The 22,073-nt window shown below is 43.9% G+C and overlaps 1 protein-coding gene across 11 annotated transcripts; it reads left to right on the forward strand.

The window, feature by feature from the left end:
- The first annotated feature begins 197 nt into the window (after positions 1–197).
- On the forward strand, positions 198–15,667 carry Zmym5 (zinc finger MYM-type containing 5). 11 transcript variants are annotated; one of them, XM_060391126.1, is made up of 8 exons: positions 198–289; positions 1,914–2,191; positions 4,499–4,973; positions 5,173–5,263; positions 8,839–9,124; positions 10,481–10,643; positions 11,460–11,666; positions 14,154–15,667. In XM_060391126.1, exons 3-8 carry the CDS (start codon positions 4,575–4,577, stop codon positions 14,901–14,903), a joined length of 1,896 nt encoding a protein of 631 aa, XP_060247109.1. In that variant the 5' UTR covers positions 198–289; positions 1,914–2,191; positions 4,499–4,574; the 3' UTR covers positions 14,904–15,667. The 11 variants fall into 11 exon arrangements, with proteins under 11 accessions (XP_060247109.1, XP_060247116.1, XP_060247112.1 ...); XM_060391129.1 differs by having other exon boundaries at positions 271–289; positions 2,107–2,191; XM_060391124.1 differs by lacking the exon at positions 198–289 and adding an exon at positions 716–1,005.
- The last annotated feature ends 6,406 nt before the right edge of the window (positions 15,668–22,073 follow it).

Here is a 22,073-nt window from a genome sequence, read left to right on the forward strand (position 1 = left end):
CCCGGGGCGGAGGGTCCCCGCGGAGGACGGGCGCTGGGCGGGCCCGGGGGCGCGCGCTCCGCCGGGCACCGACGGCCGAGCCCGGGGCCCCGGGGCGCGCGCCGCGGCTCTGTCCCGCGCGGCGGCGGCGGCGGCGGCGTCCGGGCCCTCGGCGGCCGAGGCCGACGGCGGAGCGCGGGCCCCGCCGGGTTCCCGCCCCGCGGGGCTCGGCCCGGAGGGGCCCCAGGTCCTCCCGGCAAAGCCCACAAGATGGAGGACGACGGTTCCTCCCGCCGCAGCCATGGCGGAGGTGGGGACCGGTCCCTCGGGCGAGGCGAGGTGGGGGAGCCCGCGGGGCCGCCCTTCCCTCTGCGGCCGTCGCCGGGGCCGCGGCGGCCTGGACAGGGAGGACGCCGGGGCCTCGAGGCCGCGTCTGTGCGCGGGCAGGGTCGCCGGGGGCCGCGGCGGCCGTCTGGAGGCCCAGGCGGGGCGGCCGGACCGCGGGGAGCCTCGACGAGGAGCACCCGCCCCGAGGCCGAAGCGCGACCCGAACTGCGGGCCGCACCACTCGGGCTCCTGACCCCGGCGGACCCGGCTGAGAGTGGGGGCGGGGCGGGGCGGGGGCACGGAGGGAGGGAGGGAGGGAGGGAGGGAGGGAAGGAGGCAGCGAGGGAGGGAGAGCCGGCTAAGCCCGGGGCTGACGGCGGGGGGAGGGAACGGCAGGCCCGAGGGCGTGGCCCGCTCCTGACGGACAGGCGCTCCGACGACTTCAGCGGGGCGGCTCGTGAGCGAAGGCCGCCCGAGCCAATGGACGTGCCCGAGGCGTTCCGGGCCGCCTTCGCCAGCAGCCAATGAGCGCGCGGAGGGCGGGGCCTCCCGGGGCTCCGCCGCGCCGCCGCCTCCTCCACCTCCTCCTCCTCACCAGCGCTAAAGCCGGGACTGGACCGAGCGGAGTTGTGCGTGTCGCCGGAGGGGGGTGGGCCGGGGGAGGGGAGGTTCGTTCCGCGGAACTGCAGCCAGAACCGGGTGAGGCTCCTGCCCGCTGTCGCTCCTGTCGAGGGCCGCGGAGAGTGGGGGTGGCTGGGAGCAGCGCAGCCTCGGGAGGAGGAGGCGGAGGCGGGGGCGACGGGGGAGGCGGAGATGGGTGAGGGCCGCCTCGGGAGCCTCCCCCCCGAGCCGGGCTGCGTCGGGGCCTCGGGGTGCGCCGGGGGCCGCGCTCCTGTCGCGGGCGGCTTCGCGGGCGGCCGGTGGGCGCGGAGAGGGGGTGAGTGGGGGCGGGGCGGGCCGGGGGCGGGAGAGCCGGCGGCGGCGGTCGGTGGGCGCAGGGAGTTCTCCGCGCGCGGCCGGCGGCCCTCCCGCCCGGGCCCGCGCCCACCCTGCGTGCCTGACCGAGGACCCGGTTTTCGGGGGAGGGGCGCCGCCTGCGTCCCGCCGTGTTGTTTTTCGCTCTTCATCGCGCTGTGCGGCTTCTGGCCTTAATTGGGGGCAGGTTCTGGAGGCTGAGCTGCTGCCTGCGCTGAGCTGCGGAGATAGGAACCTTAGGCCTCAGGCAAGTGCTTGCGGCAAATGGGAGCCAGTTGAACCGCTTCCACCCTCGCACTGGTACTTGAGTGACGGTGGTGACGAAGGTTAAACTTGGGAGAAAGAGGATTGCTTCCCTTGCCGGCTCGGAGGCCGCGTTTACCCTTCCGTTTGGCTGTGCGCTGTATCCTCCTCGTTCTGAAACTGGAGGCAATAGATCGAGCTTGGGCTGCTGTCGTTTATTAATAGTTGATCCATATTTTTTGGAGAAGGTTGCTAGAAAGTCTCGGGAATAACTTTGGTTTACTTCCTTCTCTGGTGGTGTTCAGGATTGGTGCTCCTTCCTACCTACCGGTGCTAACGATTTTTTGTTTTGTTTTGTTTTTGTTTTTTAAAATTTCCTCTTAATCTAGGCTCCTCAAGCCATTCTGGTGAAGCATTTGGCAGAAATAGGGAAAACATCTCTGCTGTAGGTCATTTTGCATAGCTTTCCTAGTAGCATCGACTGTCTCCTGCTGCACTGAGTGGTCTTGGGTAGTCTGTACTGGGACAGCCTTGCCTGTGTGGCCTTTGGGAAGACACCAACACACCTTTGTTTACTTCCAGCGTTGCCCTTCTCCAGAATTCCTAAGGAGGACTAAGCTCCAATAAGTTGCTGCGTACTTAACATTTTTGTCTACCTTTCCAATAGGTATTTCTTTCTGCTGTTGTATTTTTTAAACTACTAACAATTAATTAAAATATATGTGAAATAGTAAACAAATTGTGAGTCCAAGACAGCTAAGGCTACACAGAGAATCCCTGTCTCGAAAAAAACAAAACAACAACGAAAATAGTGAGCAGATCACTGACAAAAGTTTTAAGATTGAGGAAGAGCAACTTCTAATTCATGTCTAGGTGTTGTGCTGCAAGTATGTGTGCTACTTCGATGCAGTGTTCAAGGCACCCAGTAGGGGGCAGTGGATCCTTCAGAACTAGACAGCAGGTTGCTGCCTACACTGGGACTGGAATTCTAGTCCTCAGGCTCTTAACCTCTGAGCCATCTCTCCAGCCCTGGCCCTTGTGATTTCTTCTACAGTACTTTTTAGACATGGTGTTCTTACTTTTAAAAAATATTTAGACTGTGTGTGTCTGCCAGTGTGTTCCCGAGGAAGCCAGAAGAAGGAGCTGGGATCAGCTGGGTGTTGGATCAGAACGCTGGTCCTCTAGAAGAGCAGCAAATGCTGTTAAATACTGAGCCATCTCTCCAGTCCCCATCAGATGTACCCTTTTAAAGCTAGCACAGAGTCAAATTGTAGAATTCTCTATCTCACTTTTAAGAATGAAGATTGGACAGGGTGTGGCAGCGCATTTACAGAGCAAGTTCCGAAGATAGCCAGGGCTAAAAAGAAAAACGCTGTCTAGGGAAAATGGAGATTGGGAGGGGGTTGCTGGAGAGATGACTGTTCCTTTGAAGGCACTTGTTAGTCTTGCTGGGGACCTGGGTTGAGTCCCAGCACTCACATACAGCTTACAACAGTTTTTTACTCCAATTCCAGGGGATCTGATGCCGCTTCGGACCTCAGGCCCTTGCATGTTTATGGTACGCGCGCGCGCGCGCGCGCGCGCACACACACACACACACACACACACACACACACACGTATTCACACACATACATATATACACATACTCAGGCACATGCAAAATTAAGTAAACATTTTTTAAATAAATTCTACGCTTTAAAACAGTGGTTCTCCCTGGGCAGTGGTGTCCCACCACTTGGGAGGCAGAGGCAAGAGATCTCTGTGAGTTTGAGGCCACCTGGTCTACAGAGTCAGTTCAAGGGCAGCTAGGACTATGAAGAGAAACCCTGTCTCAAAAAAAAAAAAAAGAAAAAACAACAAAAACCAGTGATTTTCAACCTTCCTAATTCTTTGGCCCTTTAATACAGTCCTTCATGTTGTGGTGACCCCCAACCATAAAATTATTTTGGTTGCTACTTTTTAACTGTAATTTTGTTACTGTTATGAATTGTAATGTAAATATTTTTGGAGGTAGAGGTTTTCCAAAGGTGTCTTGACCCACAGGTTGAGGGCCTGTGCTTTAAAAGTTTAAAGGGTTGTAAGTAAGAGACGTGGTTCAACCAATATTAACACTTTTTGGATCTCAGCACCCACATGGTGGCTCAAAACCACCATTGACTGGATCTCAGGGGATCTGATGCTTTCCTGACACCCAGGCACACCAGACATACATGCAGGCAAAACAAAGTCTAAACAACTCAGTGAAAACTTACAATTCAATGAGATGAGGACATGACTGTTCCAGGGTATGGTTGAGGTTTTGTTTTTTATTGCAGATGAGGGAGAGTACAGCCAGAAGCATCTGGAAGAATCTAGAGCAAGAAGATAAAGCAGTAGACTGAACATGGCCAGCAGAATAGACTGGGCTATGGGGGTGAAGGGTAGCGAGAGATGAGTCCTGAGAGAAGGGTGCAAAAGGGCACATGGTCAAAATGGCAAAGCCTGCCCCAAGAAGGCCACACCTCCTAGTAGTGTCACTTCCTATAGGCCAAGCATTCAGACGCATGAGCCTGTGGGGGCCATATACTCAAAGTATCACAGTAGGTGGGCATGTGGGCACTGGGGCCTGTGACTCTAGAGTGTCAGATCCCCTGCAGCTGGAGTTGCAGACATTCGTGAGCCTCCTGGTGGGTGCTGGAAACTCAACTTAGGTCTTCTAGAAGAAGAGCAAGAGGCATTCCTGCCAAGTGATCACTCCAGTCCAGATTTTATTATTTTAAATTCAAAGAAAGCTTAGGCCATTTTTGTTTTAAGTGGATTGTGTTAAAGGACTATCAAATTGCATATTGTCCATCAAACTCTACAAAGAAGTAGAATTTAATATAAAGTTATTAACAGGAAAAACAGAATGAGCTTGGCATGAATGGTTTTTAAAATTTTATTAGTGCTATTATTGCAGGAAAATGAAAGAACCCTCTTTCTGTCTCTTACAGATTCTTTGGTGTGAATAAGTACTCGGGAAGATCAGCTGACTGCGCCCAGACGCATGCTGTATTAGGGGGTAGGGCCATGGCAGCGCCTCTCCCAGATATGGAGTCATTTGGTGATCCATCAAGTTCTTCAGTCAGTACCTCTAGAGACTCAGCTGTGGATGATGATGACGTCGTGTTTATTGAATCAATACAGCCTCCAGTTTGTGTTCCAGCAGTCATTAATGAAAGAAGCTTTGTATTTGCATCTTCAAAACATGAAAATCCACGGGGAAATTATTCCATAATTCCCCCTTCTTCAAGAGATTTGACATCTCAGAAGGGGAATATATGTGAAACAATTGTAATTGATGATGAAGGGGACACAGAAATAAGTGGAAGGGAGGAGAAAAAGCCTACCGATTTTATCCTACCTCATGGAAATAAAAGTAGTGCCAAAAATCTGGATTTCTCCATTTCCAGTTTATCAAGAAGTAAGGTAAATTCAGGAAGGGTTACTAATGGTATCACAATAGAATCAACTCTGATGTTACTAATGTTAACTTCAGAGTGGGGTAAGCCCGAAATGCTTGGAGCTTAATGATTGTACGTCACTATAGGGTATTAGTTTGGGAGATAACACAAAGGCTTTATTTAGTGTTAATATACAAGCATACACCTCATCTTTAACTTTACAGACCAAGACTGCAGTAGAACCTTTTAATCCTGGTAGGATTGATGTCACAGATGTGCTTCAGAATGGAAGAATTGCAGCTCATCTCAATCCTGGTAAGCAGTAAATTGTATTATTTGCCTGACGGCCAGAGCTGTCTTCTTCTCTTGGTCTCTACCTTAGGTGTTGAAACAGGTTTGTTGTTTCTGTTGTTGTTTGTTTTACTGACCCTGAAGTTTACCAGTTCTATCTATTTATCTATCTATCTCTATATTTCTTTTTTAGCTTTAAGAAAAAATGTTAAGGGTCTCACCATGTAGCCATAGCTGCTCTGAAACTCACTGTGTAAACCAGGCTTCAGACTCAGTGATCTTCCTGCCTCTCTCCTGAGTGCAGGGATTAAAGGTATATGCCACCATTCCTGACTTAATTTAAAAAAAAAAAATCTAGATTACATTTATTACTGTTTGTGTGTTTGCTACAGCTCATGTGTAGTGGTCAGAAGGTCAGCTTGCAGGGACCAGTTCTCTTCTACTGTATGGGGTCTTAAGGATCCAACTCAGGTTCTCAGGCTGCCGCTGACTAAGCTGTCTCATTGCCTGCCGTTTGTCTGTTGTTTTCCACTTTTACTTGGGATCAAGCTCAGGTCTTCATCCTTGCACAGTTGTGGAACGAGCCTTTTTACGCTATGCCATTTCCTCAGCTCCCATAGCTGTTCTTCTTAGAACTCCTGTTACATCCCGTATAAAATAATTTATTGGCTTTCATAGTAAGATAGATTGTTAATATAACTGTGAAATCTATTTGTATCTGTAATTTAGAGAGAGTAATTTTTTTAATCTGATGTGAGTCATATCTTAACTGTTTTAAGGGCCAGAGAAATGGCTCTTAGGGCTTTTCCAAAGCTATGTATGAGGAGTTTTAAGAGTTTTAAGGAGAGAATAATTTGGGGGTTTGATTATTTTAATGCTTTTAAGGACTGAGGTTAATGGTGCATACCTGTAACCTAGTACTGAGGAAGTAGCAGTGAGGATTTCAGTCTGGCCAGCAGGTGTTAATGACACGTTACCTTAAAAACTGAAGAAAAAGGTCCAGGCGTCAGAGGCTTTCATCTGAGCACTGGGGACACAGAGGCAGGTGGATCTTTAATGAGTCTAGCCAGGGCAACACAATGGGACCCTGTCACCTCCAAAAGAAAGATCCTATACAAATTGTTCTTGTCATCCTTGTGCTTTGCTTTATAGGCATTTCTGGCTATGATATGATAATCATCCTATGACACTGAGTAAAAAATTGTATACTTTTAGTAACCAGGTATTTCCTGTTTCTATTAAGAATAATAAGATAAAAATCTGAAAATATCCAACTGGAGAGTTAGCTCACAGGTAAATGCTTGCTGTCTAAACACAAAGGCCAGGGTTCAGATCTCTAGAATGCACATAAAAGCTGGTGGTTGTGTCAGCCTTTCTGAAATCCTAGCACTTGGGAGATAGAATCATGTAATCCCTGGAGCTAGGGTGCCAGACTAAGTGAATTAAGTTGCAGAACGGAAGGAACATAAATTTACAGTGGTTCTAGTACTTAAACTTTTGGATGAATTGTCTGAGCTCTAGTTCTCAATTGCTTGTGTGTGTGTGAGAGAGAGTTGTTTTGTTTTTTGTTTTTTGTTTGTTTTGTATTTTTGAGACAGGTACACTACCACCCCCCAGCTTCCTTGGCATGTATTACATTGAAAGAACTGGACTAAATAAAATAGGCCTCAAAAACTCACAGCAGGCCTAGTCTCTCTCTATGCCTGCTGCCTGCTGATCAGAATATAAAGTTCTCAGCTGCTGCTCCAGCACCATGTCTTCCTGCCATAATAACCATGGACTAACCCTCTGAAACTGTAATCAAGTCCCTAACTAAATGCTTTCTTTTATAAGACTTGCCTTGGTTGTCATGTCTCTTTACAGCAATAGAACAGTGGGTAAGACAGCCTTTTCTGGTCTTAAAATGTATCATAAACATGGGGCATGGAAAATTTTGACTAAGACTTAATTTGAATAGAAACACTAACATCCCCTCTCCCCTCTCCCAGTTGGTAAGTTAATCAACTTATTTACAGACAGAGTACCTATGGCCTATGCTGGCCTAGGATTCAGCTAGTTGTTGCCCCATACCCAGTTTTTATTTAGGAATTTCAATAGTTGCATTAGAAAAATGGACACACTTGCTTCATGTGCCAAACCTACAATGAATTTTTTTTTTCCTAGATAAATTACCACGTTAGCAGCCTGGTGTGGTGGCACGTGCCTTTAATCTCAGCACTCAGAGGCAGAGGCAGGTAGATCTCTGAGAGTTCAAGGCCAGCCTGGTCTACAAATAGAGTTCCAGGACAGCCAAGGTTATGCAGAGAAACCCTGTCTTGGGGGAAAAAACATCTTAGGCAATATAATAATGGTATCTTACTTTGCTTAACTATTAGTTAGTCCACAGAACAAAACTATTTTCAGAGTTGAGGTTTTATTTCCCCTGTAGTATTAATATTGACCAATCTTGTAAAGATTGTTGTTTTATTCCTGCCACTGCTTAAATGTGGTTTGCTATCTGAATGTAAAAAAACAGAGAAAGTTTGATCCCAGAGTACAGCATCTATTTATTCTACAGTAAATGAATGTGCACTATTTCATTTATTCCTAATATTATTGGAGAAATAGGTGTAATTTCAACATATAACAGAGAAAAGCAAGCCAGAGGGCTGGAAATTTAGCTCACTGGTAGAACCATGAGCTGGTTTATATATCTCCAGCACTACAAAGAAACAAACTCATAGAGTGTAATGTGCTTGCATAATTAGTAAATTCAGGAGACAGATTTTGTGCTTATGGAGTCTGCAAATAGCTAGTGGCCTGCCACATTGCATAATCCTAGGGAACACCGTTTATTTTTTAAAATGCAAAGTTTGTAATCATATGAGTATGTGTGTATATGTATATATGTCTTATTAAATACAAGCTTAAGGGAGGTGGGACATGGGCTGGAGAGATGGCTTAGAGGTTAAGAGCCCTGGATGCTTACCAGAGGTCCTGAGTTCAATTCCCAGCAACCACATGGTGGCTCACAACTATCTATAATGAGATCTGGAACCCTCTTCTGGCATATAGGCAGAACACTGTATACATAATAAATAAATCTTTAAAAAAAAAAAAAAAAGGGAGGCAGGACATAGTTTGGCTCAGTTTAAGGGAATACAAGCCATTGCTGCCCAGAAATATGACAAGCAGCTCCAAAGCTAGAGGAGCCAATGGCAGCTGCCTGGAACATTTGCTTTTAGAGATAGTCTTACTGGCCTCAAACGTGTGATCATCCTCCTGTCTTTATTTTCATCATACTATGAGTATAGGTTGTACCACCATGCAGGATAACACTTGCTTCTTAAATAGCTGGTGCTGTAACCTTAAGCCCTTCCCCAATCCCTCTTTCCCCCGGTAAGGCCCTGTACCACCAGCTGGAAACCCAGTGTTGAAACACATGAATCCTCAGGAAACATTGAATACCCACTCAAACAGTAGGAGGAATCCTGGGTTGATTGTCAGTTATTTTGCCTTTCCCATATGCTTATGAGTCTCTTAAACACTTAAATTCAAATACTGTCCTAATGTGTACTTTTATTTATTCTGTGACTTTTGTTCTGCATTTTATTTTTAAGATTCTTGGATCTCCCAGTCAGCATCATTTCCTCGTAACCAGAAACAACAAGGGGTGGATTCTTTATCACCAGTGGCCTCACTTCCTAAACAGAATTTCCAGCCCTCAAACCAACAGCATCTTACTAAACCTGCTAAAATCACTTGTGCAAACTGCAAAAATCCTCTACAGAAGGGGCAGACAGCTTATCAACGAAAAGGATCAGCTCACCTCTTCTGTTCAACCACCTGCCTTTCTTCTTTCTCTCATAAACGTACTCGAAAGACAAGGAATATAACATGTAAAAAGTAAGCAGACCTCAACGTTTCTCCATGTGGCTTAATTACCAGTATAAATAAATATTCTGGATATAATTGTGAGCTAGAATAGTGACACCTGCATTACAGAGATGTTTTCAAGTTTATTGAAATTGCGTTATTCTGGAACTATAGGTTCATCTGTACTGTAGTTTTAATGAAGGATGTATATAGATACAGAAGTATACTACCCCTCTCCCAGATGCTATGTTTGCCTTTGACTTTCTACATCTTACATGTTAGTTCTGCCAACCTACCCATTGCACTACGTGTCCTTTCTTTTTGAGCCATTTCCCTGGGCCCACTACCAACATTTTTTTTTTAAGATTTTTGTGGGGCTAGAGAGATGGCTATGGCTCCGTGCTTTAGAGTACTGCTACTCTTCCAGAAGACCTTAGTTCTGTTCCTAGCATCCAGGTTGACTCTAGTTAACTCTGACCCCAGAGGATCCAGCACAGTCTTCTGGCCCCTATCAGCGCTGCACCCATGAGTGCATAGACGTGCATGCAGGCAAAATAACTATACACATAAAATAAAAATAGAGAAAAAAACTTAGGTTGTGTGTGTACGCTTGTGTGTAGGTACATGTGAATGCCCACAAAAGTCAGACATTTCATCACCCTATAGCTGGAGTTAAAAGGTGGTACTGAGCTGCTGATGTGGGTTAAGAATCAAGCTCAGGCTTTCTATATGTGTAGTACCGGTACCAGTGAACTGTCTATTTAACACCATTGGTTTTGTCTTTTCCTGCTAGTGCCTTGATTTGAATTTTTTGTAAGGATTTATTTATCTGTATGAGTGTTCTGCCTGTGTCTATCTAAGTGCACTCTGTATGCCTGGTGTCCTTGGAGGCCAGAAGAGGTTGACTGGAACTGAAATTATAGACAGTTTTAAGCCACGTGTCCACGGGGTGCTGAGAACTGACCTTGGGTCCTCTGTAAGTGCAGACAGTGCTCTTAATGGCTAAGCCATCTCTTCAGCCCCAAGTGCTAGCAGTTTTACGCCTAGAATACGAAGGAAATTCAATGTTACAACAGAGTTTTCTTTTCTTGTTTTTAAGACCAAATTTTTAAAAAGATTTGTTTGTTTGTTTTCGTGCAGTATTCTGCCTGACCGCTAGAAAAGGGCGCCAGATCTCATTATAGATGGTTGTGAGTCACCATGTGGTTGCTAGGAATTGAACTCCGGACCTCTGGAAGAGCAGGCAGCACTTTAAGTTCTGAGCCATCTCCCCTCAAGAGAGTTTTCATTTGAATTTTCTGTATTATTTAGGGAATAGTGGAAGTGAAGCTGAAAGTGCATTTAAAGTAATGTTCTTCAGATGTTTGTTTCTCCTTTGTGTTTCAGAGAGTCTCCTATGAGGACAGCAATGAAGGCCCCTCCAGTAGAGTCAAGCAAGTCTTTCCCAGAGTTCTATAGTGCATCTCTGTCTCCTCATGAAGACCACCAGAGTCTTAGAAAAGACGTTTATATTAAGTCAAGATGTATAATCTGTAATAAATTAGGAGAGGTCTGCTCTTTCTACTGTTACTATTTAGGCTAATAGAAATAATGTTAAGTTTAAGTACAGTATAAGCTCTACCATTTACTAATGTCCATATCCTAAATATTCACGTTGGAAGGACTACTAAGGATGTTACTTAAAAAAATTTGCTCCCAGGTGGTGGGTGGCACATGCCTTTAATCCCAGCACTTGAGAGGCAGAAGCAGGCAGATCTCTGTGAGCTCAAGGCCAGCCAGGGCTACACAGAGAAACCCTGTCTTAAAAAACAAAAATAACCAAACAAAAAAGTTTACCCGATGAGTGGTGGTGCACACCTCTAATCCCAGCGTTTGGGAGGCAGAGGCAGGTGATCTCTGAATTTGAGGTCAGCCTGGTCTCCATAGAGTTAAGTTCCAGGTCAGACAGCCAAAGCTATTTTATACATATAAAGTTTCATAGTATAGAAAGGACATGCCTGTTTCTGTGTCTTTAGTTGTGATAATTCAGTAATTTCAGGACAATGAAGGAAGCAATAGTTCTACAAGAATGGATGGGATAAATGGTTTGATACATGTTGAAAAGGACATTCAGGCAGCCCTTTGGTTTACATTGTCCTTGGTAACTAAGTCTGATGTGGAGTAACTTTGGAGGCCATTTAAATCAAGGACATTAATTTATCTCAGTTACAACTTCAGAACCACCTTATTGCTAGATGCAGATTCCATTCTAATTGTGAGTAATGATTCTCTTCATCTGCCTCCCAAATATTTTAAGGGAGGATCTCAATAATGTAGGGCAATAAATTGTATAATGCTGTCTTAAAAAATTTTTGTTTTCTTTTAGGTTCGCCATGAAATCAGTATTAACCATGTAACACATAAATTGTGCAGTAACAATTGCTTTAATGAATACAGACTGACCAATGGTCTGATAATGAACTGCTGTGAACAGTGTGGCAAGTATATGCCCAAGAATACTGGACACAGCATCCTGATTACAGGTCAGCAGAAGAGATTCTGCTGCCAGGACTGTGCCAACGTATATAAAGAGGTAATTTTGTTTTATTTGTTTTTGTAATATATTTTATGTACATGGGAGTTTTACCTGCATGTTTTCCTGCATGCTTATCCATCCTTGATGTCCTCAGAGGCCAGAAAAGGATTTTGGATCCCTTGTACCTATAGTCACAGACAGATGTGAACCACCATGTAAGTGCTAGGAATCAAACCCAGATCCTCTGAAAGAGCAGCCAGTGCTCTTAACTGTTGAGGTAATTTCTCTAGTCCCTAGTTCTTTGAGAGTGTATGTGTGCATGTGTTTGTATGCGTATAAGTGCTTACATGTGAAGTTTGCGGACACCTGGGCTGGCTGTCCTTGGCCTCTGCCTTGTTGGAGACACACAGTGCGTACTCCAGGCTCCCTGACCTTCACGCTTCTGGTGATTGTCTTGTTGCCATGCCCCAGTGTGTGCTGCAGCAGCACTCACATCCAGATGTGTGCCACCATGCTGGGCTTTTAGTTTTGATAACAGGGACGGTGCTATGTGCCTTTACTCCTGGCTCTAGAGAGGCCAAAGAGGTCAATCTCTGAGGTCAGGGCTGCCCTGTTGTTACAGAAGAAAGGGCTTATGTGGGGTTCACTATTCCAGAGGGTAATAGTTCAAATGGTGAAGTGGAGGCAGCTGGTACAGTAGCTGGGTGCTCACAGCCTTAATCACAAACAGGAAGTTGAGAGAGCACATGGAAAATGATAAAATTATTGAAACCTTAAAGCCTTTCTGCAGTGATACATATACTTCCTCCAGCAAGGCCACACCTCCTAAATCAACCCTGAATAGCCACCAACTGGGGACAAGTATTCAAATACCTGAGACAGACATCTCATTCAGACTACCACGTCTTTCTGTTGTTGTTTTGTAACTCACTGCGTTTAACTAGGCTGCCTATATAACCATGTTTGGAACAAGACCCCAAATGTTCTGTGACTGTACATACTCGCAGTGCATGTATCCACATACAGACACGCACACATGCATACACTATACATAAACATACATAAATAATAATATAAGGTTTGCACATAGAGTATAAAGTGAAGAGAAGAAAGTAAAGATGGGGAAATATGTATAAACAAAACAGGCCACAGCTGAATTTCCAGATATTGACCTGTTTCAAAGTGATCAGTAATATATCTTCAGAGGAGAGTAGCAGAGAAACCTTCATGATATATGAACATTTTAAATAAAAACGGCTGGGGATAGCTCAGTAGCAGAGGACTTCCTTGGTATACACACAGTCCTAGGTTAAGTCCCCACGACACCACCAAAACAAAAAGGAAAAATTAAAATACTGTCATTAGTCATATCACTGAATAATATCTAGATTATTTTTTTAATAGGGAGCCAGAAGGATTGCTCAGTGGTTAAGAGCACCACATCAGATGGATCACTAACCCCTGTGACTCCAACACAAGGAGACATCTGGCCCCTAAGGCACATACCCCATAAATAAACTAGCCAGCACACTGCCTTTTCTCTCTCTCTCCCTTTCTCTCTCTCTCCCTTTCTCTCTTTCTCTCTTTCTCTCTTTCTCTTTCTTTCTTTCTTTCTTTCTTTCTTTCTTTCTTTCTTTCTTTCTTTCTTTCTTTCTTTTCTTCTCCTCCTCCTCCTCCTCCTCTCTCTCCCCCTCTTTCTCTCTCTCTCTCTTTCTTTGTTTTTGTCTTTTTTGAGACAGTGTTTCTCTTGTGTATCCTTGGCTGTTTGTAGACCAGGCTGGCCTCAAACTCACAGTGTTCCTCCTGCCTCTGCTTCTCTGAGTGCTGAGATCAAAGGCATGTTCCATCACGCCTGACGTATGCTTAGTTTTTATTACCATAAAATTCCATTGAATGGTTGTGTTAACATGTTTATCTTAGATCTATACTTTCTCTGTATGGATCATGTGTTAATAATGTTAGGTAAATTGCCAAACTGCTTTCTGAAGTTGACTCACCATGTTAAATTTCTACCTAAGCCTTAGTGATGTTCTAATTTTCCATGTATCACTATCATGTTTCTACTCTTCACTTTCTGTCAATTGTAGAAATCCTGGTAGGTATAAGATGCTATGCCTAACTTTGTTTTTTAAATGTATTTTCTGAGTAAGAGTGTTTTGCTGCATGCCTCGGTATGCTTTAAAAAAAAAAAAAAAACTAAACTAAAAATGAATCATTGCTTGTTCTTATTTCTATATTTCTTTTTCACTTTAAAAAATTATTTATATTTTTATAAATTACAGTTTATTCACTTTGTATCCTGCTGTAACCCCCTCCCTCATTCCTTCCCAAACCCACACTCTCTCCCTCACCTCCTCTCATGCCCCTTCCCAAGTTCACTAATAAAGGAGGTCCTCCTCCCCTTCCATCTGACCCTAGCCTATCTGGTCTCATCAAGACTGGCTGCATTGTTTTACTCTGTGGCCTGGTGAGACTGCTCCCCCTCAGGGGGACTTACTTCAATTTTTAAAATGTCAATAAAATTGTAATCTATTTTTTTTACAGATAATGGAAACAAAATCAAAAATACTACTTTTACAAAATAGGAAAAGGAAAGCTATCCTAGAAGAAAATGAAAGAAAGTTACAAGAATCATCAAATACACTTTTGGAAAAAACACAAGAAATACCAGAAAAAAAGGAAAAGATTTCAGAGATAATAGAAGTTGCAGCAGAATGTAGCCTGGATATATCATCGAAGGAGCAAAGTGAGAATTTACTTTCTTCTGTGACAGCAGCCCCTGATACGTTTCAAGAGCAACTGGGAGACAAAAATTCAGAAGAATTTGCTTTGTCAACTGTACTTTCTTCAGATCCAGGTTCATGGCCCCAAATTTTGGATATTAAACAGCGTGATTTTCTTGTAAAAAATGATCCACCTCAAATAAGAAACTGTAATTTTCCAAAAGATAGCACAGGGAGGAAGTTTTCAGAAACATACTACACACGAATTCTTCCAAGCGGTGAGAAGGCCACCAGATCCTGGCTACTTTATTCAGTCTCTAAAGACTCTGTGTTTTGCCTATATTGCAGACTCTTTGGGGAAGGGAAAAATCAGCTGAGAAATGAGAATGGGTGCAAAGATTGGCAGCATTTGTCACATATCCTTAGTAAACATGAAGAAAGTGAGATGCACATCAACAATAGTGCTAAGTATTCAAAGTTAAAATCTACCTTGAACGGTAAATGCAGTGAAGCTGTAGAACATCCGTATTGTGAAGGTGGGGAAAATGGTGTGCTCCTGCTGTATACGTAAAGCCTGTCTGCTCCAGATGCTGCAGGGTCTGCCTCACCCAGAAGAGTTTTGTACCTGGAGCCAGCACCACTGTGGTGTTTTAAAGTGGAGGGATTTACAGGAGTTTATTAGCATTGTGTCTGATAGCAAACAAATAGTAAAAATGTTCCTGTTTCAGATGTAAAAGCATCATTCAATTGGAGTGAATAGTGATTCTTACAGATTTTTAGTAAAAGCAGTTTGAGTTTTGTCACTCTGAGGGTTCTCACTCTGTAAAGTTGTTCTTAGAGGACTTCCACTTAATGACCTAAAAGCAAGAAAAGACAAGCTGTATATGTAATAATCTAAAGAAAATATATTCAGGCAAGGCACTGATGGCTTACACCTTTAATCCCAGTACTCAGAGGCAGGGATGGGAAGATCTCTTGAGTTCAAGACCAGCCTAGTTTACAGAGTGAGTTCTAGAACAGCCAGAGCTCCATAAGAAACCCTGTCTCACAAAACAAAAACAAACAAGCTATATATACATTCAAGAAGCTTAAGAACAGAAAATGATCTGAAGCTACAGTTATTTGCTATTAAACCAAATTGTTCTTTACATGTTTTTCTATTTGAGCAAAACAGTTCGCTTGTTACAGTAAGTAAAGGTAATTTGTATTTTATATTTTGTTTTCAATTTCATATGTAAATATTTTAGCTTTTATTATGAAAATTACAAAAAATATATAGCTATCTTATGTTAGTATGACTGTAAGAAACATTAAAAATATGTGTGTATATTTAAATGTGTGTATGCATATATATGTATATATAGCTAACTTCAGTGTCATGGTTACATTTTTCTGTAAAAGTGTACTCTGAAATATGAGAAACTCTGAATCTAAAGAATTTTTTCTTCAAACTTAATTCACTTTATTTTTTTTCTGTATAAAAACATATGGAGCCAGGAGTGGTGGCACACACCTTTAATCTCAGTGCTAAGGAGACAGAGGCAAGCAGATCTCTGAGTCCGAGGCCAGCCTGGTCTACAAATCGAGTTTCAGGACAGCCAGGGTTGCCTGTCTCAAAAACAATCTTACATGGTAGCCACAGCTGAATCTTGGGTCCTCCAAATGGAGGCTCTGTTGTTGGTTTTCACAAGATGGTTAGTGAATTCCTGGCAAGGGGAGTTGATGAACACTGTCTATTTCCAGAGGTTGGGGTCCAAGTAGCTGTCGATCTTGGAGATGGCATTAAAGGTGGCTTTGGCGAAGTTGCCCATGATGGCAGTGCAGGGCCTGGCTGATGTGTGTGAGTCATCATTACCAGTCATTGGCAGCATCTTGTTGGGCACAGGAGCAGAGACAACACAAGTGCCTCCCGGGGCAGGAGTGAGATCACCAACACAGCAGCAGTGGTCTGTCCCCTTGCTTGGACCTTGCTCCCCAGTAGCCTCTCCTGCACAGAAGGTAGAAAACTTGGCCAAGGTGATGGCCCCTTGTGTGGTAGTGGCTATCTCCTTGGAGCATTTAACACCTACACTAATGTGAACTTGGCCCTCTGGCCTGCCTGAATCTGCTTCAGTAATCTCAGATTCCTTTTGGAGAACAAACAGGTAGGTAGATCTCTTCCAAACACTTGGTCTTCATTTCCTTGACTAGGTGTCCCAGCTTGGGGATGAGTTTCCAGTTCTGCCCTCCCTCTAGGAGCACACAGCCATGGCCACGGCTGCAACTCTCGAGGCCTCTTGATCCTGGGCCTCCAGGCCCTCCTCTGCACCAGCTTCATCAGCCATTTGGTTTTTCCCGAAGAAGCAGCAAATCTAATAACTTTTGATGGCCATTGAGGGTCCTGCTCACTAAATTTGATAGTTTTTATCTCTTGTTGATTTCTGGTGTTAATTTTTATCTATTAAATTTCTAGGAATGTGTGTTTTTTTGTTTTGTTTGGGGGGGGGGTGTCTCCATTTGGGCTTTTTCTTGTGAAACAGTGCCATTATTAATAATGACCAAAGGAGATGCTTTCTTCTGAGTGGGAACACTTGCAGATGATGCTGCATGATAGAATTTTTTAGAAGAATCCATTCTTGTTAGATTGGACCTTTTCAGGCCGAGGATGTAGTTCAGTTGGTAGAGTGCTTGCCTAGCACACAGAAAGCCATGGGCTTGGTCTGTGGCACTGCATCAGGCTACGTCACAGCAGGCCTGTAACATAGCAGTCAGGAGGTGGAAGCAAACAGCAAGCGTGAGGCCACGCTTGGGTGTATGAAACCCTGCCTACATTCAAGCTTGGAACTAGGTCAATCGTGGGTTACACCTGTAATCCCAGCACAAGAGAAGCCCACTCTTCCCCTAGTTCAAGCCCAATCTGGTATACATAAGGAGTTCGGGTAGGCATGAACTACAATACAGAGATAGAAACTGACAGATTTGAATGTAAATAGGGCTTTGAGATGTCTCCAAAGTGCCACTTTACTCTCAGAGGCCTATGCAGATACTTCAGGAAATGGGACACTTTAGTTTTGTGTTTCACCTGTTTGTATGTTGTGTACCATGTGTGTACCTGGTTCCTACAGAGGCCAGAAGAAGGTGTCACATCCCTGGAGCTAAAGTTACAGATTGATTTGGCTTTTCAAAGCAGGGTTTCACTGTGTAGCCTAGGCTGGCTTGGACTCAATTTGTAGACCAGGCTGGCCTTGAACGCAGAGATTGCCTGCCTCTGCCTCGCCGAGTGCTAGGACTACAGGCCAGCACCACTGCACATTTGTTAGCAGGCGTGTAAGTGCTGGGAACCATATATGCTCCTCTGTGGCTTTAGAGGTCCTGGTTCTTTTGCTGTCCTGATTTGGCATTGTGCTGTGACCATCAGTGTGGAAACATGTTATTCTGCTGTATGACTTGAATACAAACTGTGTATATAGCTTGATATACTCTTCGTTTATAACTGTTATTAGACAAAGGTGGTCAGGCAGTCTGATCCATTTGGAGTATTCTGCATCGTGGGAATCAGTATGACATACCAATTTCAACTGGAAATAAAAATTGGGTCCGAGTCCCTTTATTGCTGATATTCTCTGGTGAAAATAAGGTTTACTAAATTCTCCCTCTCCTCTTCCCCCCTCTCTCTGCCCACCCCATCTCACCTCTGGAATTTTCAATACAGGAGGGAAAGTGTTGACAGCATGAACTTCGTTGTAGAACTTTTTTTGCTGTTTTTGATATGAGGCCTCATTGTGTGTAGCCCTGACTGGTCTAGAACATAATATGCAAACCAGACTGGCCTCAAACTCACAAAGAGCTGTCTGCCTCTTCTCTCAAAGGCGTACTGGGATTAAACACTGCTACTATACCTGCTACTCCCTCTTTAAAAACAAAATTTTTTGTGTATATGTATATGGACTTGAGTGTATGCATGTGTACCATATGCTTGCAGATGCCTTCAGAGGCCAGAAGAGGTCATCAAACAACCTGGAACTTGAATGCTTGGAGATGTCCAATATATATGGATCCTGTAAATAGAACCTGAGTCCTCTATAGGAGCAGGACATGCCCTTAACCACTCTCTATCCCGTATCCCTCCCCCAAATAATTTTCAGGGTTGTTTGTTTTGTTTTTTGGTTTTTCAAGAAGGGGTTTACCCTTATAGCCTTGGCTGTATTGAAACGCCTTGTGTAGACCAGGCTGGTCTCAGATTTGCAGAGATCTCCTGCTTCTGCCTCCTGTCTGTCAGGATTTGCACTGGGAGGAAGCCAGCATTAAGAATAGAGTAGTAACTGCTTGGTTCTTGTGCTGCGAAGCTTGTTAAACAAATATAATAGTTCAGTCTCAATTATTTTAATGCTAGTTGCGGTAAGAAAAACTGCCTTTTCCTCTAAGCTATCAGATATGTGATCATTACACACTGTTCAAATGAAGGCTCTGATTAGTTGTTGGGGGGGGGTTGAAATGGAAAAAGGTTCAGGGGCCTCAGTGGTAAAGCACTTGTGCAGAATGCTAAAGGCCCAGGGTTCAATTCCTAGCAATGGAAACTATCTGAATAAAGAACAAATAATTCACTTGCAAGGCAGAGGCAGATAGATGAATCTCTGAGTTTGAGGGCAGCCTGGTTCACAGAGCAAGTTCTGGGACAGCCAGGGCTATACAGAGAAACTCTTGAAAAAAAAAAAAAAACCAAAAGAATAAAATGAGACTTTTGTACATTGTGTGTATTTTAGATATATGTTTAATTTTATTAAGTGGTTATTAATACATTAACACTGCCACCTGTCAAGAATAAGGTGAGCCGGGTGGTATTTGTGCATCCCTTTAATCCCAGAATTTGGGAGGCAGAGGCAGGCGATTCTCTATGAGTTCGAGGCTAGTCTGGTCTTCAAGGAGTTCATAAAGCCAAGGCTACACAGAGAAACCCTGTCTCGAAACAAACCAAAAAAAGAAGAAGAAGAAATTAAAAAATAAGGTGGTGCAAATCTTTAATCCCAGCACTCAGAATATTTGAAAAACAGATTTCTGTGAATTAGAGGTCAGCAAAAGACATGCCTAGCCAGCTCCAGGATACATGGTGAGACCCTGCCTCAGGAGGAGGAAGAGAAGGTAAGAATAAGAATAGGAGGGAGAGATGGTTTTGCAGTTAACAGTACAGCACCTGCATGTTGTCAGTCCTCTGAAGTTCTACCTCCTTGAGTACAAAAGCCAAAAAAGAAAATAAAAGAAAAAAATCAGTTTGGAAGATCTTCCCTGAATTAGCCCATCAAAACAAAATCACAATTACTCCTGCTGTTCTTACACAGGGATACTTCAATTAAAGAACAAGTCCAAAAAAAGTGAGGTCTAGGTGTGGTAGCACATACTTTTAATCTCAGCACTCTTAGGAGGCAAAAGCAGGGAAATCTGAGTTCTGGCCAGTTGGTGTTACATACTAAGCTCTTGTTTTATGTATATGTATATCCTGAGGTATTCACCACAGATCAACCTCAATTCTTCATGTGTGAACACCAAGTATTTTATCCAGTGAGTCCTCTCTCCAGCCTAACTCCTCTTTTGAGACAGTCTCAATATGTAGCCCATGCTGCTTTTGAACTTACTATGTAGCTAAGGTTGCCCTCAAAACGGTAGCAATTCTCCTGCCTCAACTTCTCAAATCTTGGAATTGCAGGAAAATGCCACCACTCTTGGAAAAATAAAGGGTGTGTGTGTAAAGAGTTGGCAAAGGCTGACAAGGCAGGTTATGAATGAGAAATGAAAACCTTCCCGGGCATGGTGGCGCATGCCTTTGGTCCCAGCTCTCGAAAGGCAGAGGCAGGATCTCTGTTTGAGGGGAGCCTGCTCTACAAAACTACTTCCAGGACATCCAGATCTACACAGAGAAACCCTACGTCAAACCCGTAAAGAAAAAGCAAAAACAACCTATATTTCCCTCACAAAATGAGACCAAAAAGGAGTTCAAGGACCCCAATGTGCCCAAGAGACTTCCTTAGGCATCTTCTTAAGTATTTGTCCCAACATCAAAGGAGAACATCATGGCTAATCTATTGATATTGTGAAGAAACTGGGAGAGGAGTGTGTTGTGTGACAGTGTTCTCAAGACTGAAACATTCCATCCTGCAGGGAAGCTCAGAAAAGCTCAAAGGATCCAGCCTGATCTGCAGAGGACACATAAGGCTACCCAGAAAAAAACTTGTCTTAGATAGCTAGCTAGCTAGATAAATAGATAGGTAAGATAGATAAGATAGATACATACCAAAACAAAAACACACACAAAAACCCAAATTCAAAAGAGCTTCAGGAAATCCCAAAACTGACCAGATTCACTAGCCCCTCTTCCCGCCAAAGTAAGCAATAAAAGCTGAGAGTCCCCCTAAGGCTGAAGCAATAGAGCTGCAAAGAAGACTGAGACCAGACCAGCTACCTCGGAGAAGAGCTGCCTGGAAGAGCTTCAGACCAACTGAGAAAGGACAGTATCCAACTGTTGAGCTGCCTGAAGGCCGTGCTGTGTGCTTCAGCTTCTCAGCTTTTGAGGGCTGCCTCCCATGCTGTGGTCGGCCTTGGTGACACACTTGTCTTTACGTAACCCCTCACTCATATTCCTGTAAGTAACTCCAATAAAACTCACTGGTTCACCAGGTGGGATTTGGGGTACCATGCTTTGGCCTGTTGTGGGCTCCCTATCTGGGTGAGTAGGTCTGTGCTGTGTCTCCCAAGGAGAAGTTTGGTCACACAATGTGGAACAACACTGCTGCAGATAACAGGCAGCCTAAGAAAAAGAAGATTGTTAAGCTAAAGGAAAAAGATGAAGAGAATATGGATGCCTACAGAGCTAAGGAGAAACCTGATGCAGAGAGAAGAGGGGCAGTGAGGGCTGAAGAGAGCAAGAAGAGGAGGAGAAGAACCAAGAGGATGAGGCAGATGAAGAAAAAGAAGGTGATGATGACTAAGTTGGTTCTAACAGTCTTTTCTTCTTATCTATAAAGCATTTTAGACACCGCCCCATTCAAAGCTCACTCCTGTTAAAAAAAAAAAAAAAAAACCACATTGGAATGTAAGACGGTGTAAGGTTTGTTTTTAAGTTTTTACATTGTCTTTTTGTATAGCTAACACACTACTAAATGTATCTTTAGATAGCCTGTCCCTATGGTATTAACTAACTGTACCACAGACCTTGCCTAGTATAGCCTGGGGGTTGTTAGTGACATGAAAATTTAAAGCACAAATTAGTACACAGCACAAATTAGTTATATATGGATATAGTACCTTTTTTTTTTTTTTTAATTTTCCTAGACAAGATTTCTCTGTGTAGCCCTGGCTGTCTTGGAACTACTCAATGTGTAGACCAAGCTGGCCTCAAATTCAAAGATCTGCCTGCCTCTGTCTCCCAAGTACTGGGATCAAAGGTGTGTGCCACCACCACCTGGCTTACTTTTTTTTTTTTTAAGTACCAGGTGTAATGGAAGTTTTGATTTTCTTAAAAATGCATTTATTTGGGCTGGAGAGATGGTTCAGTGATTAAGAGCACTGTCTGCTCTTCCAGATAATCCTGAGTTCAATTCCCAGCAACCACATGGTGGCTCACAACCATCTTTAATGTGATCTTGTGCCCTCTTCTGGTGTGCAGATGTATATGCAGATAGAGAGCTCATACATAAAATAAATAAATCTTTTTTTAAACGTAGTTATGCTATGTAAATATATTTTTGTTTTAATCTCAAGTGTGTGATTC

Source organism: Meriones unguiculatus, chromosome 9 (genome assembly GCF_030254825.1).
Source record: "Meriones unguiculatus strain TT.TT164.6M chromosome 9, Bangor_MerUng_6.1, whole genome shotgun sequence".
In the NCBI taxonomy this organism is placed as follows: domain Eukaryota; kingdom Metazoa; phylum Chordata; class Mammalia; order Rodentia; family Muridae; genus Meriones; species Meriones unguiculatus.